The sequence below is a fragment of the Zonotrichia leucophrys genome, chromosome 3 (assembly GCF_028769735.1).
Source record: "Zonotrichia leucophrys gambelii isolate GWCS_2022_RI chromosome 3, RI_Zleu_2.0, whole genome shotgun sequence".
Taxonomy (NCBI): domain Eukaryota; kingdom Metazoa; phylum Chordata; class Aves; order Passeriformes; family Passerellidae; genus Zonotrichia; species Zonotrichia leucophrys.
This window is the reverse complement of record NC_088172.1, coordinates 111,881,351-111,901,619: the sequence shown is the minus strand read 5'-3', so window position 1 is coordinate 111,901,619 and position 20,269 is coordinate 111,881,351. Positions and strand designations below refer to the sequence as shown.

The 20,269-nt window shown below is 37.9% G+C and overlaps 1 protein-coding gene across 4 annotated transcripts in view; it reads left to right on the top strand.

Moving 5' to 3' along the window:
- Positions 1-20,269, top strand: part of FZD3 (frizzled class receptor 3) — a 98,619-nt gene that overhangs the window by 52,967 nt on the left and 25,383 nt on the right. For all 4 annotated transcript variants that reach the window (XR_010439710.1, XM_064709978.1, XM_064709979.1 and 1 more), the window contains exons 2-3: positions 1,910-2,106; positions 4,100-5,117. Coding sequence is in view for 3 of the 4 variants with exons in the window: in XM_064709978.1 (XP_064566048.1) it covers positions 1,910-2,106; positions 4,100-5,117 (1,215 nt within the window). In the remaining variant the exon portion in view is untranslated. The remainder of the gene's footprint in view (positions 1-1,909; positions 2,107-4,099; positions 5,118-20,269) is intronic.

The window sequence follows — 20,269 nt, the reverse complement described above, 5'->3', positions numbered from 1 at the left end:
TAAAACCCCCAAGTTCCATCCAGCCACAAGGTCGCGGTTGCGGTTATGGTCGCGATGAGACAAAAGTGAAATATTCCACCAAAATGCTGCTTGCAGCTACTGAATTGTTATGTTTTATTTTCCTTGCCAGCCTTTCAGATAGAAGATATAAATGTCCCTTGGGAATATTTTCATTGTCCCCATGGTCCCCTGTCTTCGTAAAACCCCTGAGTTCTGTCCTGGTGATCATTTCTCCCAACAGCCATCGCGGTTACGGTTGCGATGAGGCAAAAGCAAAATATTCCACCAAAGTGCTGCTTGCAGCTCTGAATTCTCCTTTTTAAAAATTTTTCTTGCCAGATGGAAGATATAAATGTCCCTTGGGAATATTTTCATTGTCATCTTTCTTCCTAAAACCCCTGAGTTCCATCCAGCCAGAAGGTCGCGGTGGTGGTTATGGTGGTGATGAAACAAAAGCAAAATATTCCACCAAAATGCTGCTTGCAGCTACTGAATTGTTATGTTTTATTTTCCTTGCCAGCCTTTCAGATAGAAGATATAAATGTCCCTTGGGAATATTTTCATTGTCATCTTTCTTCCTAAAACCCCTGAGTTCCGTCCCGATGATCATTTCTCCCAACAGCCAGAAGGTCACATAGAGACAAAAGCAAAATATTCCACCAAAGTGCTGCTTGCAGCTCCTTTTTTTTTTGTATTTTCCTTGCCAGCCCTTTGGATGGAGGACATAAATAGCGTTTGGGAATATTTTCATTGTCCCCATGGTCCCCTGTCTTCCTAAAACCCCTGAGTTCCATCCAGCCAGAAGGTCGCGGTCGTGGTTATGGTGGTGATGAGACAAAACCAAAATCTTCCACCAAAGTGCTGCTTGCAGCTCTGAATTCTCCTTTATAATTTTTCTTGCCAGCCCTTCAGATGAAGGACCTAAATATCCCTTGGGAATATTTTTCCTTGTCCTCTGTTTTCCTAAAAGCCCCGAGTTCCATCCCAATGATCATTTCTCCCAACAGCCATCGCGGTTACGGTCATGATGAGACAGAAGCAAAATATTCCACCAAAGTGCTGCTTGCAGCTACTGAATTCTTCTTTTTTATTAAATTTTCCTTGCCAGCCCTTCAGGTGGAGGACATAAATATCCCTGGGGAATATTTTCATTTTCCTAAATGAAACCCCCTCTTCCTAAAACCCCCGAGTTCCAGCCAGCCAGAAGGTCGCGGTTACGGTTGCGATGAGGCAAAAGCAAAATCTTCCACCAAAGTGCTGCTTGCAGCTCTGAATTCTCCTTTATTTATAATTTTTCTTGCCAGCCCTTCAGATGGAAGATATAAATGTCCCTTGGGAATATTTTCATTGTCCCCATGGTCCCCTGTCTTCCTAAAATCCCCAAGTTCCATCCAGCCAGAAGGTTGTGGTGGCGGTTATGGTTGCGATGAGACAAAAGTGAAATCTTCCACCAAAGTGCTGCTTGCAGCTACTGAGTTCTTATGTTTTATTTGCCTTGCCAGCCCTTCAGACGGAAGATATAAATGTCCCTTGGGAATATTTTCATTGTCCCCATGGTCCCCTGTCTTGGTAAAACCCCTGAGTTCTGTCCTGATGATCATTTCTCCCAACAGCCATCACGGTTACGGTCATGATGAGACAGAAGCAAAATATTCCACCAAAGTGCTGCTTGCAGCTACTGAATTCTTCTTTTTTATTAAATTTTCCTTGCCAGCCCTTCAGGTGGAGGACATAAATGTCCCTTGGGAATATTTTCATTGTCCTCTCTCTTCCTAAACCACCGAGTTCCATCCAGCCAGAAGGTCGCGGTCGCAGTTACGGTCGCGATGAGGCAAAAGCAAAATATTCCACCAAAGTTCTGCTTTCAGCTACTGAATCCTCTCTCTTTTTTTTTTCTTTTTCGTGCCAGCCCTTCCACCCCATGGTGAACCTGGAGTGCTCGCGGGATTTCCGGCCGTTCCTGTGCGCGCTGTACGCGCCGGTGTGCATGGAGTACGGGCGGGTGACGCTGCCCTGCCGCCGCCTGTGCCAGCGCGCCCACAGCGAGTGCTCCAAGCTCATGGAGATGTTCGGCGTCTCCTGGCCCGAGGATATGGAGTGCACCAGGTGGGAAAAACACTTTTTAAATTTTTTTTATTTCAGGATAAAATTACTGCCATCCAGGAGTTTTATGGCCCATTAAAAGCAGGTGTTTTAAACGTTTTCCGTCACACGCGGGGATGTTTTGCTTCCCGTTTGCCAGCAGCCTTTCCTGAGGTGGGACATGAGTTCCTGTTCCTGCCCAGGAGATCAGCTGAAAACTGGCTGGGTTTGATGAGGGGGAAGTCTCAAAGCTGTTGGCCCTTGCTGAGCTGCAAACAGCTGCGCTCAGCTTTACACTGCACAAATAAATTTATGGAAAAATGATCCAGTGGCGTTCCAAGCTGTTTGAGACAGAGCATGCATGGAATTAAAAACAGGATCTTCATGCTTTATTGTTTTTTGTGACTCCAAGAGTTAGTGAAACTGAGGAGCAGGAACAGGAAGAAATAGTTTCCAGTTGGATTGGAGAGAATGAAAAACAATTTGAATTATTTTAGTTAAATAAGTCAGAGGATGTTTCTGAGTTACTGGGATTGCTCCAATCTCTCCTTCGAAACTCCAACAGTCCTGAACCTCCTATAGTAAATAAAGTCAGAGCTTTATTTACACAAATATCTCCATCATCATTCCATTTATTAATGCTGCCGTCAACTACACAAATATCTCCATCATCATTCCATTTATTAATGCTGGTGTCAAATACACAAATATCTTCATCTCAGAGCTTTATTTACACAAACACCTCCATCATCATTCCATTTATTAATGCTGCTGTCAACTACACAAACAGCTTCATCTCAGAGCATTATTTACACAAGCATCTTCATCATCATTCTATTTACTAATGCTGGTGTCAACTGCTCAAATACCTTCATCATCATTCCATTTTTTAATGCTGGTGTCAGCTACACAAATATCTTCATCATCATTCCATTTATTCATGCTGGTGTCGGCTACACAAATATCTTCATCATAATTCCATTTATTCATGCTGGTGTCAACTACACAAATATCTTCATCATAACTCCATTTATTAATGCTGGTGTCAGCTACACAAATATCTTCATCATAATAGTTTTAATCTATTAAAACTGGTGGCAGTGCTAGTTGGAATTTTGGTGTCACCACCTCAGTGCCCTGCCTGATGTGCAGCTGCTTAGGAAAGGCTTTAAAATGTTTTTAAAATCCTGCTGCCGTGGGCTTGAATTTTTGGATTTCCTGGGATGGATTTTGCATCCTTACCTTCATTCTTAAAGCTCAAATTGGCTCCTCACCTGTTTTATTTTTAAACTTATTTTAAAGTTTTAACATGGTACTGTGGGATGTGTTTGTGACGAAATAGTGCAGAATTTGATGGATTCCCCATTTTTTGGATGGTCTGGTTTCGCTCCAGTTGGTTTGCCTGAAGTCACACGTAGAAATCCTGGTTCTGGTGTCAGGAATGGTGCGGCCAGCAGGAGCAGGGGGATCATCCTTGCCCTGTACGCCTGGAGTGCCGTGTCCAGTTCTGGCACCTCCGCTTGGGAAGGACCTTGAGGACCTGGAGCGTGTCCAGAGGGGACAGCGAGGCTGGAGAGGGGCTGGGAACACAAACCCTGAGAGGAGCCCTGAGGGAGCCTGGAGAGAAGGAGACTCAGGGGTGACCTCATCACTCTCTACAAGCCCCTGAAAGGTGGTCGTGGTCAGGTGGGGCTGGGCTCTTTCCTCAGGTAGCACTGACAGAACCAGAGACAGAAGCTGTGCCAAGGGAAATATAGGTTGGATATTGGGAAAAAGATTTTTACTGAAACAATGATGAAGTTCTGGAATGTTCTGCCCAAGGAGCTTATGGAGTCAGCATCCCTGGGTGTGTTTAACAAGGCCTGGATGTGGCACTGGGTGCCAGGGTTCAGTTGAGGTGTTGGACTCAGTGATCTTGGAGGTCTCTTCCAACCTGTGACTCTGTGAGTTCTGTGTGCAGTGAGGCTCCCAGTCCTTGTAAATTGTGAGTAGACTCCTTGTAAGCTCCTCTTTCCAGGTTCCCGGACTGCGACGAGCCCTACCCTCGCCTGGTTGACCTCAACCTGGCGGGCGAGCCCACGGAGGAGGCGCCGATGGCCGTGCAGAGGGATTACGGCTTCTGGTGTCCCCGGGAGCTGAAAATCGACCCCGAGCTGGGCTACTCCTTCCTCAGGGTGCGGGACTGCTCCCCTCCGTGCCCCAACATGTACTTCCGCCGCGAGGAGCTCTCCTTCGCCCGCTACTTCATCGGCGTCATCTCCATCGTCTGCCTCTCGGCCACCCTGTTCACCTTCCTCACCTTCCTCATCGACGTCACGCGCTTCCGCTACCCGGAGCGCCCCATCATCTTCTACGCCGTCTGCTACATGATGGTGTCCCTCATCTTCTTCATCGGCTTCCTGCTGGAGGACCGCGTGGCCTGCAACGCCTCCAGCCCCTCGCAGTACAAGGCCTCCACGGTGACGCAGGGCTCGCACAACAAGGCCTGCACCATGCTCTTCATGGTGCTCTACTTCTTCACCATGGCCGGCAGCGTCTGGTGGGTCATCCTCACCATCACCTGGTTCCTGGCCGCCGTGCCCAAGTGGGGCAGCGAGGCCATCGAGAAGAAGGCGCTGCTGTTCCACGCCAGCGCCTGGGGCATCCCGGGCACGCTCACCATCATCCTGCTGGCCATGAACAAGATCGAGGGCGACAACATCAGCGGCGTGTGCTTCGTGGGGCTCTACGACGTGGACGCGCTGCGCTACTTCGTGCTGGCGCCGCTGTGCCTCTACGTGGTGGTGGGCGTGTCCCTGCTGCTGGCCGGGATCATCTCCCTCAACCGCGTGCGCATCGAGATCCCGCTGGAGAAGGAGAACCAGGACAAGCTGGTCAAGTTCATGATCCGCATCGGCGTCTTCAGCGTGCTCTACCTCGTGCCCCTGCTGGTGGTCATCGGCTGCTACTTCTACGAGCAGGCCTACCGGGGCGTGTGGGAGACCACGTGGATCCAGGAGCGCTGCCGCGAGTACCACATCCCCTGTCCCTTCCAGGTGAGCAGCGCCCCGGATCAGCGGCCACCCTTCCTTGCATCGGCCTGGTTTGGCTTTCCATTGTCCTGGTTTGGCTTTCCATTGTCCTGGTTTGGCTTTCTGTTGTCCTGGTTTGGCTTTCCCATGTTTGCTTCCCATCTTTGGTTTTCTGTCGCCTTTTGGCTTTCCACATTTTGTCTGTGTCTCCTTTCAGCTTTCCATGCATTTCGGGTTTTCTGTCATCTATTTTGGTTTTCGCCACCTTTTGTTTATGTGTTTTTCTTGGTTTTCCACCATCGTTTTTGGTTTCGTTTCCTTTTTTGCTTCTGTCTTCTTTTTTGCTTTCCGCCACTTTTTTGGTTTTCTGTGTCTTTTTTTTGTTTTCCTTGTCTTTTTTTGCCTTTCTGTTTTCCTTTTTGGTTTTCCACCATCTTTTTTGGTTTTCTGTCATCCTTTTTACTTCCACCCTTTTTGTTTTCTCCATATTTTGTTTGTCGTCTCTTTTTGTTTTCCACCATCTCTTTTGGTTTTCCTTTGTCCATTTTTTGGTTTTCTGTCATTCTTTTTTGGCTTTTCGCCATCTTTTTTGGTTTCTGCACCTTTCGTTTTCGCCTTTTTTGGTTTTCCGCCATCATTTTTGGTTTTCTGTCACCTTTTTTGCTTTTGTTTCTTTTTCGCTTCTCCATCTTTTTGGTTTTCTGTCGCCCTTTTTTGCGTTTCCCCACATTTTTTGGCTTTCTGTCTCCTCTTTAGCTTTCCACCTTTTTGCTTCGTCTCCTTTTTGGTTTTCTGCCATCGTTTTTGGTTTTCTGTTGTCTTTTTTTGGTTTTCCACCATCTCTTTTGGTTTTCCTTTGTCCTTTTTTTGGTTTTCTGTCATTCTTTTTTGGCTTTCCACCATCTTTTTTGGTTTTCTGCCATCCTTTTTTAGCTTTCCGTCCTTTTTTGGTTTTCCGCCACCATTTTTGGTTTTCTGTCATCCTTTTTTGGCTTTCTGTCGTTCTTTTTTCGCTTTCCACCATCTTTTTTGGTTTTCTGTCGCCCTTTTTTGGCTTTCCGCCACATTTTTTGGCTTTCTGTCCTCCTCTTTCAGCTTTCCATCCTTTTCTGGTTTTCCGTCATCCTATTTTGGTTTTCCGCCATCTTTTTTGGTTTTCTGTCGTCTTTCGTTGGTTTTCCACCATCGCTTTTGTTTTCCGTTGTCCTTTTTTTGCCTTTCTGTCGTTCTTTTTTCGCTTTCCACCATCTTTTTTGGTTTTCTGTCATCCTTTTTTACCCTTCCGTCCTTTTTTGGTTTTCCGCCATCGTTTTTGGTTTCTTCACTTTTGCTTCGTCGTTCTTTTTTCGGCTTTCCACCATCTTTTTGTTTTCTGTTGCCCTTTTTTGGCTTTCTGCACTTTTTTGCTTTGTTCCTCTCTTTTAGCTTCCATTCTTTTTGGTTTTCTGTCATCCTTTTTTACCCTTCCGTCCTTTTTTGGTTTTCCGCCATCGTTTTTGGTTTTCCGTCGTTCTTTTTTGGCTTTCCGTTGTCCCTTTTTGCATTTTCACACCTGAAATGTGTCCTGAGAACAAAGAGAAGGTACAAGAGTTGGGTTTGCTTGGGGGAAAACAGATTCTTGGTGTGCTCCCTCTGGAAGGGATGGAGGTGGTGGGCACGGTGATGGTGGATTTGGAGCAGTGGAATCACCTGGAATGTGAGCCATGGGTTGAGACCTTTTGGGGCTCTTTCCACTCAAAGCAGACGGTGACATGGTTCATGTCGTGCAAAGGTACCCTGAGAACAAAGGGAATGTAGAAAATTTGGGTTTGCTTGAGGGAAAATTAATTCTTTGTGCGGTCCTCTTCTGGAAGGGATGGAGGTGGTGGGCACGGTGATGGTGGTGTCCATGATGATGGTGGATTTGGAGCAGTGAATTGTTGATCCATGGGTTGAGACCTTTGGGGCTCTTTGGCACTCAAAGAGTGCTGGCGGAATGTGTCCATGTCCATGCAAAGGTATCCTGAGAACATAGAAAAGTAGAAAATTTGGATTTATTTGGGGAAAATTAATTCTTTGTGCACTCCCTCTCTGGAAGGATGGAGGTGGTGTCCATGGTGATGTGGATCTGGAGCAGTGGAATCACTTGGAATGTGAGCCATGGTTGAGACCTTTGGGGCTCTTTGCACTCAAAGCAGATGCTGCAAAAATATCCTGAGAACAAAGGGAATGTAGAAAATTTGGATTTATTGGGGAAAATTAATTCTTTGTGTGGTCCTCTTCTGGAAGGGATGGAGGTGGTGGGCACGGTGATGGTGGTGTCCATGATGATGATGGATTTGGAGCAGTGGAATCACTTGGAATGTGAGCCATGGGTTGAGACCCTTTGGGTCTCTTGGCACTCAATGGAGATGCTGTGAGACCTGCAAAGGTGTCCTGAGACAAAGAGAAGTAAAAGTGGGGTTTGTCTGGGGACAAATGGATTCTTTTGTCGCTCCCCCTACTGGAAGGGATGGAGGTGGTGGGCATGGTGATGGTGGATTTGGAGCAGTGGAATCACCTGGAATGTGAGCCATGGGTTGAGACCTTTTGGGGCTCTTTGCACTCAAAGCAGGTGCTGTGAGACCTGCAAAGGTGTCCTGAGAGCAAAGAGAATGTAGAAAATTTGGATTTATTTGGGGGAAGAAATGGATTCTTTGTGCGCTCCCCCTCTGGAAGGGATGGAGGTGGTGGGCACAGTGATGGTGGATTTGGAGCAGTGGAATCACCTGGAATGTGAGCCATGGGCTGAGACCTTTTGGGGCTCTTTCCACTCAAAGCAGATGCTGGTGGACATGGTGTCCATGGCCATGCAAAGGTACCCTGAGAACAAAGGGAATGTAGAAAATTTGGGTTTGCTTGAGGGAAAATTAATTCTTTGTGCGGTCCTCTTCTGGAAGGGATGGAGGTGGTGGGCACAATGATGGTGGATTTGGAGCACTGGAATCACCTGGAATCTGAGCCATGGCTTGATTCCAGAAACCTTTTGGGGCTCTTTGCACTCAAAGCAGGTGCTGTGAGACCTGCAAAGGTATCCTGAGAACAAAGAGAATGTAGAAAATTTGGATTTATTTGGGGGGAAAAATGGATTCTTTGTGCACTCCCCCTCCAGAAGGGATGGAGGTGGTGGGCACAATGATGGTGGATCTGGAGCAGTGGAATCACCTGGAATGTGAGCCATGGGTTGAGACCTTTTGGGGCTCTTTGCACTCAAAGCAGATGCTGCAAAATATCCTGAGAACAAAGAGAATGTAGAAAATTTGGATTTATTTGGGGGAAAAATGGATTCTTTGTGCGTTCCCCCTCTGGAAGGGATGGAGGTGGTGGGCACGGTGATGGTGGTGTCCATGATGATGGTGGATTTGGAGCAGTGGAATCACTTGGAATGTGAGCCATGGGTTGAGACCCTTTGGGTCTCTTGGCACTCAATGGAGATGTTGTGAGACCTGCAAAGGTGTCCTGAGAGCAAAGAGAATGTAGAAAATTTGGATTTATTTGGGGGAAAAAATGGATTCTTTGTGCATTCCCCTACTGGAAGGGATGGAGGTGGTGTCCATGGTGATGGTGGTGTCCGTGATGATGGTGGATTTGGAGCAGTAGAACGTGAGCCATGGGTTGAGATCTTTTGGGGCTCTTTGCACTCAAAGCAGACGCTGGTGGACATGGTGTCCATGTCCATGCAAAGGTGTCCTGAGAACAAAGGGAATGTAGAAAATCTGGATTTCTTTGAGGGAAAATGGATTCTTTGTGTGATCCTCCTCTGGAAGGGATGGAGGTGGTGGGCACGATGATGGTGGATTTGGAGCAGTGGAATCACTTGGAATGTGAGCCATGGGCTGAGACCTTTTGGGGCTCTTTGCACTCAAAGCAGATGCTGCAAAATATCCTGAGAACAAAGAGAATGTAGAAAATTTGGGTTTGCTTGAGGGAAAATTAATTCTTTGTGTGGTCCTCTTCTGGAAGGGATGGAGGTGGTGGGCACAGTGATGGTGGTGTCCATGATGATGGTGGATCTGGAGCAGTGGAATCACCTGGAATGTGAGCCATGGGCTGAGACCTTTTGGGGCTCTTTCCACTCAAAGCAGGTGCTGTGAGACCTGCAAAGGTGTCCTGAGAACAAAGAGAATGTAGAAAATTTGGATTTATTTGGGAAGGAATGGATTCTTTGTGCACTCCCCCTCCAGAAGGGTGGGGGTGATGGGAATGGTGATGGTGGTGTCCATGATGATGGTGGATTTGGAGCAGTGGAATCACCTGGAATGTGAGCCATGGGTTGAGACCTTTTGGGGCTCTTTGCACTCAAAGCAGACGCTGGTGGACATGGTGTCCATGTCCATGCAAAGGTATCCTGAGAACAAAGTGAATGTAGAAAATTTGGATTTATTTGGGGGAAAAATGGATTCTTTGTGCGTTCCCCTACTGGAAGGGATGGAGGTGGTGGGCACGGTGATGGTGGATTTGGAGCAGTGGAATCACCTGGAATGTGAGCCATGGGCAGATTCCAGAGACCTTCTGGGGCTCTTTCCACTCAAAGCAGGTGCTGTGAGACCTGCAAAGGTGTCCTGAGAACAAAGAGAATGTAGAAAATTTGGATTTGTTTGGGGAAGAAATGGATTCTTTGTGCACTCCCCCTCTGGAAGGGATGGAGGTGGTGGGCATGGTGATGGTGGATTTGGAGCAGTGGAATCACCTGGAATGTGAGCCGTGGGTTGGGACCTTCTGGGGCTCTTTGCACTCAAAGCAGATGCTGCAAAATATCCTGAGAACAAAGAGAATGTAGAAAATTTGGGTTTGCTTGAGGGAAAATTAATTCTTTGTGTGCTCCCCCTCTGGAAGGGATGGAGGTGGTGGGCACAATGATGGTGGTGTCCATGATGATGGTGGATTTGGAGCAGTGGAATCACTTGGAATGTGAGCCATGGGTTGAGACCTTTTGGGGCTCTTTGCACTCAAAGCAGATGCTGTGAGACCTGCAAAGGTGTCCTGAGAACAAAGAGAATGTAGAAAATTTGGATTTATTTGGGGGAAAAAATGGATTCTTTGTGCGTTCCCCTACTGGAAAGGATGGAGGTGGTGGGCACAATGATGGTGGTGTCCATGATGATGGTGGATTTGGAGCAGTGGAATCACCTGGAATGTGAGCCATGGGTTGATTCCAGAGATCTTTTGGGTCTCTTTGCACTCAAAGCAGGTGCTGTGAGACCTGCAAAGGTGTCCTGAGAACAAAGAAAATGTAGAAAATTTGGATTTATTTGGGAAGGAATGGATTCTTTGTGCACTCCCTCTCTGGAAGGGGCGAAGGTGGTGGATTGGTGGATTTGGAGCAGTGGAATCACCTGGAATGTGAGCCATGGGCTGAGACCTTTTGGGGCTCTTTGCACTCAAAGCAGACGCTGGTGGACATGGTGTCCATGGCCATGCAAAATATCCTGAGAACAAAGGGAATGTGGAAAATCTGGATTTGCTTGAGGGAAAATTAATTCTTTGTGTGGTCCTCTTCTGGAAGGGATGGAGGTGGTGGGCACGGTGATGGTGGATTTGGAGCAGTGGAATCACCTGGAATGTGAGCCATGGGCTGAGACCTTTTGGGGCTCTTTGCACTCAAAGGAGACGCTGGTGGACATGGTGTCCATGTCCATGCAAAATATTCTGAGAACAAAGGGAATGTAGAAAATTTGGGTTTGCTTGAGGGAAAATTAATTCTTTGTGTGGTCCTCCTCTGGAAGGGATGGAGGTGGTGGGCACGGTGATGGTGGTGTCCATGATGATGGTGGATCTGGAGCAGTGGAATCACTTGGAATGTGAGCCATGGGTTGAGACCTTTTGGGTCTCTTTGCACTCAAAGCAGGTGCTGAGAGCGGAGTTTTCCCTCCTTTTGTTTGTCACAGGTGCGCGTGTGCTCATCCAAAGGTGCTGTGTGGAATTATTGGTGTGGGAACTGAACCGGGTGGAAGTGGAGATTCCTCACTGAGCTCCTCGTTGAGTTCCTCACTCAAAGCTCTATTAAAACTCAAAGTTCCTATTAAAAAATTAAAAAAAAAATTGTTGCCACATTCAAATTATTGGGATAATTCCTTATTGGGTGTTGCTGGGAAATCAGAATTTCCATCAACTCTCGGTGATTTTTCCTGGAGTTTTTGGGCTGTGTGGCTCCTACACAACGTGCAAAGATGTTTTTTAAACCAACATCAAGATCAGGGTTTGATGAGTTTATTTTTGGTCGTTGGAAGTTTTTATAGTGAGGAATTTTGGAGTTTGAACTGATTTTTGTCATTTTTGTTGGTCTGTAGCAGTTTTGGGGGTTTTTGATGGTACCTGGGGGTTTTCCATCTCCTCCATCCGTATAAAATCTGATTTAAAGCCTCTCCTGAAGGAAACCAGAGCCTGCAGCCCTTCAGCTTTGGGGCTTTTTTTCAAGAAACTGAGATTGATTTGTTGGGTTTAATTGAGTTATCACAGGGAGAGCCCTGACAGCAAACTCTGCCCTGCTTTATTCAGAAAATAAAATATTTTAGGGATTAATTGCCTGATTTTGGGCCAAAATGTCAGATTTGTTCGGAATTACATTCCTTAGGTATTTTCTGCAAATTATTTTAAATAATTAAATTTAAAGGAATACAAAATATAAAATTTAGAAATATAAATATAGAAAATATATATACAGAAAATATAAAAATAAATAAATAATTAAAATTATTTTTAAAAAATAAAATAAATAAATAAAATTTAAAAGAACTTTATTTCCAGAGGGTTTTACAGCAAATTTCTATTTTCCAGCTGCGTGCAGAGGGACATTTAAAAATCCCCATTTTGGCTCTGAAGCAGTTAAAACAGAGGCTGAGTCATCACATGGCTGCCTGGAATCAGAAATATTCCCAAAATTAGAAATATTCCCAAAATTAGAAATATTCCCAAAATTAGAAATATTCCCTAGCAGAGAGTTTGGTCAGATAAGAACCAGAAATTCTGTTTATTTGGGTGCCTGAAATCAGAAATATTCCCTAATTAGAAATATTCCCAAATCAGAAATATTCCCAAAATTACAAATATCCCCAAAATTACAAATATTCCCAAGTGGAGAGTTTGGTCAGATAAAAACCAGAAATATTTGGCTGCCTGGAATCAGAAATATTCCCAAAATTAGAAATATTCCAGAAATTAGAAATATTCCCTAGCAAAGAGTTTGGTCAGATAAGAACCAGAAATTGTGTTTATTTGGGTGCCTGAAATCAGAAATATTCCCAAAAGTAGAAATATTCCCAAGCAGAGAGTTTGCTCAGATGAAAACCAGAAACTGGGTAAATTTGGCTGCCTAAAATCAGAAATTTTTCTGATTTCAGAAATATTTCTAATTTTCCAAAAGTAGAAATATTCCCAAGCAAAGAGTTTGGTCAGGTGAAAAGCAGAAATTTTGTTTATTTGGCTGCCTGGAATCAGAAATATTGCCAAAATGAGAAATGTTCCCAAAATTCAAAATATTCCAAATTGGAGAGTTTGGTCAGATAAAAACCAGAAATATTTGGGTGCCTGAAATCAGAAATATTCCAAAAATTAAAAATATTCCTAAGCAAAGAGTTTGGTCAGATAAGAACCAGAAACTCTGTTGATTTGGCTGCTTGAAATCAGAAATATTTCCCAAATTAGAAATATTCCCAAATTAGAAGCATTCCCAAAATTACAAATATTCCCAAAATTAGAAATATTCCCAAGCAGAGAGTTTGGTCCGATAAGAACCAGAAAATCTGTTTATTTGGGTGCCTGAAATCAGAAATATTCCCTAATTAGAAATATTCCCAAAAGTAGAAATATTCCCAAAATTACAAATATTCCCAAGTGGAGAGTTTGGTCAGATAAAAACCAGAAATATTTGGCTGCCTGGAATCAGAAATATTCCCAAAATTAGAAATATTCCCGAAATTAGAAATATTCCAGAAATTAGAAATATTCCCTAGCAAAGAGTTTGGTCAGATAAGAACCAGAAATTGTGTTTATTTGGGTGCCTGAAATCAGAAATATTCCCAAAATGAGAAATATTCCCAAGCAGAGAGTTTGCTCAGATGAAAACAGGAACTGGGTAAATTTGGCTGCCTAAAATCAGAAATTTTTCTGATTTCAGAAATATTCTCAAATTAAAGTAAATATTCCAAGCAAAGAGTTTGGTCAGATGAAAACAGAAATTTGTTTATTTGGCTGCCTGGAATCAGAAATATTCCAAATTGAGAAATGTTCCCAAAATTCAAATATTCCAAATTGAGAGTATTTCCAGAAAAAACAAATAATTTGGGTCCTGAAATTACAAAATATTCCAAAATTAAAATATTCCTAAGCAGAAGAGTTTGGTCAGATAAGAACCAGAAAACTCTGTTGATTTGGCTGCTTGAAATCAGAAATATTTCCCTAATTAGAAATCAATTAACATCCCAAAATTAAAATATTCCCAAAATTAGAAATATTCCCAAATTAGAAGATTCCAAATTACAAATATTCCCAAATTAGAAATATCCAGCGAGAGTTTGGTGCGATAAAACCAGAAATCTGTTATTTGGGTGCCTGAATCAGAAATATTCCCTAAAAATATTCCAATCAGAAATATTCCAAAATTACAAATATTCCCAGTGGAGAGTTTGGTCAGATAAAAACCAGAAATATTTGGCTGCCTGGAATCAGAAATATTCCCAAATTAAAATATTCCCAAAATTAAAATATTCCCAGAAATTAGAAATATTCCAGCAAAGAGTTTGGTCAGTAGAAAAGCAGAAATTTGTTTATTTGGCTGCCTGGAATCAGAAATATTCCAAAAGTAGAAATATATTCCCAAAATTACAAATATTCCCAAGGGAGAGTTTGTCAGATAAAACCAGAAATATTTGGCTGCCTGAAATCAGAAATATTCCCAAAATTAGAAATATTCCAAATAGAAAATCAGAAATTAGAAAATTCCCTAAGCAAAGAGTTTGGTCAGATAAGAACCAGAAATTTTGTTATTTGGCTGCCTGGAATCAGAAATATTGCCAAAATGAGAAATGTTCCCAAAATTCAAAATATTCCAAATTGGAGAGTTTGGTCAGATAAAAACCAGAACTATTTGGGTGCCCGAAATCAGAAATATCAGTCAAAAATCCGAATAAACTCATTTAAATTCACTTTTTAGATTTTTCCCAGCCTTGCTTGGATCTCTGCAATCATCCCAGAAAGAAAAGAAATAAAGAAATTTATTTTTGCCCATTTGTTGAGGATTGAATGTAAAATGGAAATTCCTGGAATTTGGGAATCCCATGGAGAAATTTATTTCACATCCTGCAGGAATGAGGAGCAAAACTCTTTTGAAAAGTAAATTTCACTGAGTGAAAAAGTAATTTAAAAGTAAATTTCACTGAGTGAAAAAGTAATTTTAAAGTCATTTTTCCTTTAAAAGTAATTTTCACCGAGTTCTTTGAAGCAGTTCCTGAGCTTATCTCCAAATCTTCTCTATTTTCCTTCTGATCTCCTCTTAAAAAAAATTAAAATTACCTTGGTGTTTGGAAGAATTTAATTATTCTGGAGGATGATGTCATTGCAATTATCATTTTTATCTGCAACAAAAATAGACAATCCCATTTATTCCCATTTTTTTCCCTCCCCCATTGCTGTGGGATAAATTTAAATGAGATTTTTTTTTCACCCACTCACTCCCATCCCTGGCTGGTGTTTATTTAAATTTTTTTATTTATTATTATTCAATTTAAATTATTAAATTATTATTATTATTATTATTATTATTATTATTATTATTATTATTATTATTATTATTATTATTATTATTAATAATAATAATAATAATAATAATAATAATAATAATAATAATATTACTATTACTATTACTATTACTATTACTATTACTATTATTATATTGTATTATATTGTATTATATTGTATTATATTATATTATATTATATTATATTATATTATATTATATTATATTATATTATATTATTATTAAATTAAAAATTATTATTTAATTTAATTATTTCATTTAAATTATTATTTATTTAATTTTTTATTGTTAATTTAATTTTACTTTATTTTAAAATTTATTCCTGTTACTACTGAATTTTTAACAGATTTTTAACAAAATTAATTTTAAAATTCAAATTTTAACAAATTTTAATGCGTTATCTGACAACATTGGATCCCAATTTTAATTAGGGTTTTAATATCAAGATTAAAATCCTAAAAGAATTAAAAATCCTCTCACCTGCTGTAATTTTAATTCAAGAATTCAGCAATATATAATATAATATAATATAATATAATATAATATAATATAATATAATATAATATAATATAATATAATAATTTCTTATTTTACTGAGCATTTTCAACATCCTTTGAGACGGCAGGGTGGAATGGGAGGAATGAAATGGAATTTCAGGATGGAATTTCTCCATTTTTATGGACAAAAATTCCATTTTTTTCCCCATGGTAACTGGAAAACAAATGGTGAGTGAAATCCTGGAAACAATTCTGAAATCGAGGTTGCTCCATCAGATTCCCTTTGCTCTTTCCCATTTTTAACAAAATCATGGGTTAAAAATTTGAATTTCATTGCTTTTTAAGGAAAACACACAAGATTTTAATAATAATAATAATAATAATAATAATAAAAAAAAAATCTGGGTTAAAAATTTGAATTTCATTGCTTGTTAAGGAAAACACGCAAGATGATGATAATAATAATAATAATAATAATAATAATAATAATAATAATAATAATTTAATTTTCAGTGACAAATCCTACCATGTTAACTGGAAAATAGATTGTGAGTGTAATCCTGGATCTCAGAGCAATGGAAACAATTCCAAAATCTTTCCCATTTTCACCAAGAGCAGGGGTTAATTTGAATTTCATTGCTTTTTTAAGCAATGAAGCAAGATTTTAATAATAATAATAATTTAATTTTAGTGACAAATCCTACCATGTTAACTGGAAAACAAATTGTGAGTTTGTCAGAGCAATGGCAGTGATGGAAACACTTCTGACATCTTTCCCATTTTCAACAAGAGCAGGGGTTAAAATTTGAATTTCATTGCTTTTTAAGCAGAACAAGCAAGATTTTAATAATAATAATAATAATAATAATAATAATAATAATAATAATAATAATAATAGTAATAATAATAATAATAATAATAATAATTTAATTTTCAGTGACAAATCCTACCATGTTAACTGGAAAACAAATGGTGAGTGTAATCCTGGATCTCAGAGCAATGGAAACAATTCCAAAATCTTTCCCATTTTCAACAAGAGCATGTGTTAAAATTTGAATTTCATTGCTTTTTATGCAATAAAGCAAGATTTTAATAATAATAATAATAATTTAATTTTCAGTGACAAATCCTACCATGTTGACTGGAGAACAAATTGTGAGTTTGTCAGAGCAATGGCAGTGATGGAAATACTTCTGAAATCTTTCCCATTTTCACCAAGAGCAGGGGTTAATTTGAATTTCATTGCTTTTTTAAGCAATAAAGCAAGATTATAATAATAATAATAATAATAATAATAATAATAATAATAATAATAATAATAATTTAATTTACAGTGACAAATCCTACCATGTTAACTGGAAAACAAATTGTGAGTGTAATCCTGGATCTCAGAGCAATGGAAACACTTCTGAAATCTTTCCCATTTTCAACAAGAGCAGGGGTTAATTTGAATTTCATTGCTTTTTTAAGCAATAAAGCAAGATAATAATAATAATAATAATAATAATAATAATAATAATAATAATAATAATAATAATAATAATAATAATAATAATAATAATTTAATTTACAGTTACAAATCCTACCATGTTAACTGGAAAACAAATGGTGAGTGTAATCCTGGATCTCAGAGCAATGGAAACAATCCTGAAATCTTTCCCATTTTCAACAAGAGCAGGGGTTAATTTGAATTTCATTGTTTTTTTAAGCAATAAAGCAAGATTTTAATAATAATAATAATAATTTAATTTTCAGTGACAAATCCTACCATGTTGACTGGAGAACAAATTGTGAGTTTGTCAGAGCAATGGCAGTGATGGAAACACTTCTGAAATCTTTCCCATTTTCAACAAAAGCATGGGTTAAAATTTGAATTTCATTGTTTCTTTAAGCAATAAAGCAAGATTTTAATAATAATAATAATAATAATAATAATAATAATAATAATAATAATAATAATAATAATAATAATAATAATAATAATAATAATTTAATTTAATTTACAGTGACAAATCCTACCATGTTAACTGGAAAACAAATTGGGTAATACAATCCTGAATCTCAGAGCAATGGCAGTGATGGAAACACTTCTGAAATCTTTCCCATTTTCAACAAAATCATGGGTTAAAATTTGAATTTCATTGCTTTTTTAAGAAATGAAGCAAGATTTTAATCATAATAATAATTTAATTTTCAGTGACAAATCCTACCATGTTAACTGGAAAACAAATTGTGAGTTTGTCAGAGCAATGGCAGTGATGGAAACACTTCTGAAATCTTTCCCATTTTCAACAAGAGCAGGGTTAAAATTTGAATTTCATTGCTTTTTAAGCAATGAAGCAAGATTTTAATAATAATAATAATAGTAATAATAATAATAATAATAATAATAATAATAATAATAATAATAATAATAATTTAATTTACAGTTACAAATCCTACCATGTTAACTGGAAAACAAATGGTGAGTGTAATCCTGGATCTCAGAGCAATGGAAACAATCCTGAAATCTTTCCCATTTTCAACACAAGCATGGGTAAATTTGAATTTCATTGTTTTTTTAAGCAATGAAGCAAGATTTTAATAATAATAATAATAATAATAATAATAATAATAATAATAATAATAATTATTATTATTATTATTATTATTATTATTATTATTATTTAATTTACAGTGACAAATCCTACCATGTTAACTGGAAACCAAATTGCGTAATACAATCCTGAATCCCAGAGCAATGGCAGTGATGGAAACACTTCTGAAATCTTTCTCATTTTCAACACAAGCATGGGTAAATTTGAATTTCATTGCTTTTTAAGCAATAAAGCAAGATTTTAATAATATAATATTAATAATAATAATAATAATAATAATAATAATAATAATAATAATAATAATAATATAATAATAATAATAATAATTATTATTATTATTATTATTATTATTTAATGTACAGTGACAAATCCTACCATGTTAACTGGAAACCAAATTGGGTAATACAATCCTGAATCCCAGACCAATGGCAGTGATGGAAACAGTTCCAAAATCTTTCCCATTTTCAACCAGAGCATGGGTTAATTTGAATTTCATTGCTTTTTAAGCAATAAAGCAAGATTTTAGTAATAATAATTTACAGTGACAAATCCTACCATGTTAACTGGAAAACAGATAATTGTGAGTGTAATCCTGGATCTCAGAGCAATGGAAACAATCCTGAAATCTTCCCCATTTTCAACAAGAGCATGGGTTAATTTGAATTTCATTGCTTTTTAAGCAATAAAGCAAGATTTTATAATAATAATAATAATAATTTAATTTAGTAAAATAATTAATAATAACAAATTATTTAACAATGAGTGATAACTTCTGACATCTTTATTTTAATAAAATTAATTAATTTCATTGTTTTTTTTGATGAGCTGTTTTATATATATATGTAATGTATATAATAATAATAATAATAATTATATATATAATTTAATTTACAGTTACAAATCCTACCATGTTAACTGGAAACCAAATTGCGTAATCCAATCCTGAATCCCAGAGCAATGGCAGTGATGGAAACACTTCTGAAATCTTTCCCATTTTCACCAAGAGCAGGGGTTAATTTGAATTTCATTGCATTTTTCCTGAGGGAAACACCAAATAATTGCAGGTTTTGCCCCAGAGGAGGGCACAGGGGCTGGGTTGGTTTTCCCCACACACCCCGTGCTCATTAATTTGTATTTTAAGAGGCCGCGGGTCCCTGTCAGGAAAAAAGCAATGAAATTCAAATTAATGAACTTTGATTGATCATTCTGGGGGCAGGAGGGGAAAATATTCAGGAATTATTGGATAAACATGGAAATGAGCAGCCTGGATTTTCCCTGGAGAAAGGTGGAAATTGGTGTTTTAACCTTTTTTTGAGCACCTGCCCAGCATGAGGGAACAGCGTTCCCTTGTCGCCGTCACATTTCCTGAAAATTCCTCTCCTGGGAAACGCGGAGAAAAATGGAACCAAGATTTCTCATTGGCTTCTCCTGTGTTTGCTGCTTTGGAATGTGGGTGGAGATTGGTTCTCCAGCAGGTGAATTGGTGTTATTTAATGGCCATGTAATATGATTAATATCATATCATATCATTTAATATCATATAATATCATATATCATATAGTATCATACAATATAACATAAAACAACATAACATAACGTTATATTATATTATATTATATTATATTATATTACATTATATTATATTACATTATATTATATTATATTATATTGATTATTATTATTCATATGCATATATAATATATATATATATATAAATTACATATGAATTAATATAATTAATAATTAACATTATTGATAAAATTATAATAAGTATAATTAATAATACTAAAATAATAATATATATATTATATATAAAATACTAATAATAATATATTAATAATATAATATAATAAATAATAATATATAATAATAATATAACATAACATAATATAATACAGCATAATATAACATAACTATATAACATAATAATATTATATATTTTAATATAATCATAATAATATATACATTATAATGAGTAATTATTGATTAATTACAATATATATAATAATATACAATTAATAATATATATAACATATAATATACTACATTTAAGTAATAATTATATAAAAATATATAATAATAAACTTAATAATATAATAACATACATAATTAATATATTTATATAATGCATAATATATAAGTAATAATATTATAATTAATATATTATAATTTAATATAACATAGCATAATGTAATATATTAATATTAATTATTGATGTATTGATATAATATAATATAATAAATAATATAATTAATAATATAATATATAATATATAAATATTTTGATATATATGATATGATATATGATATT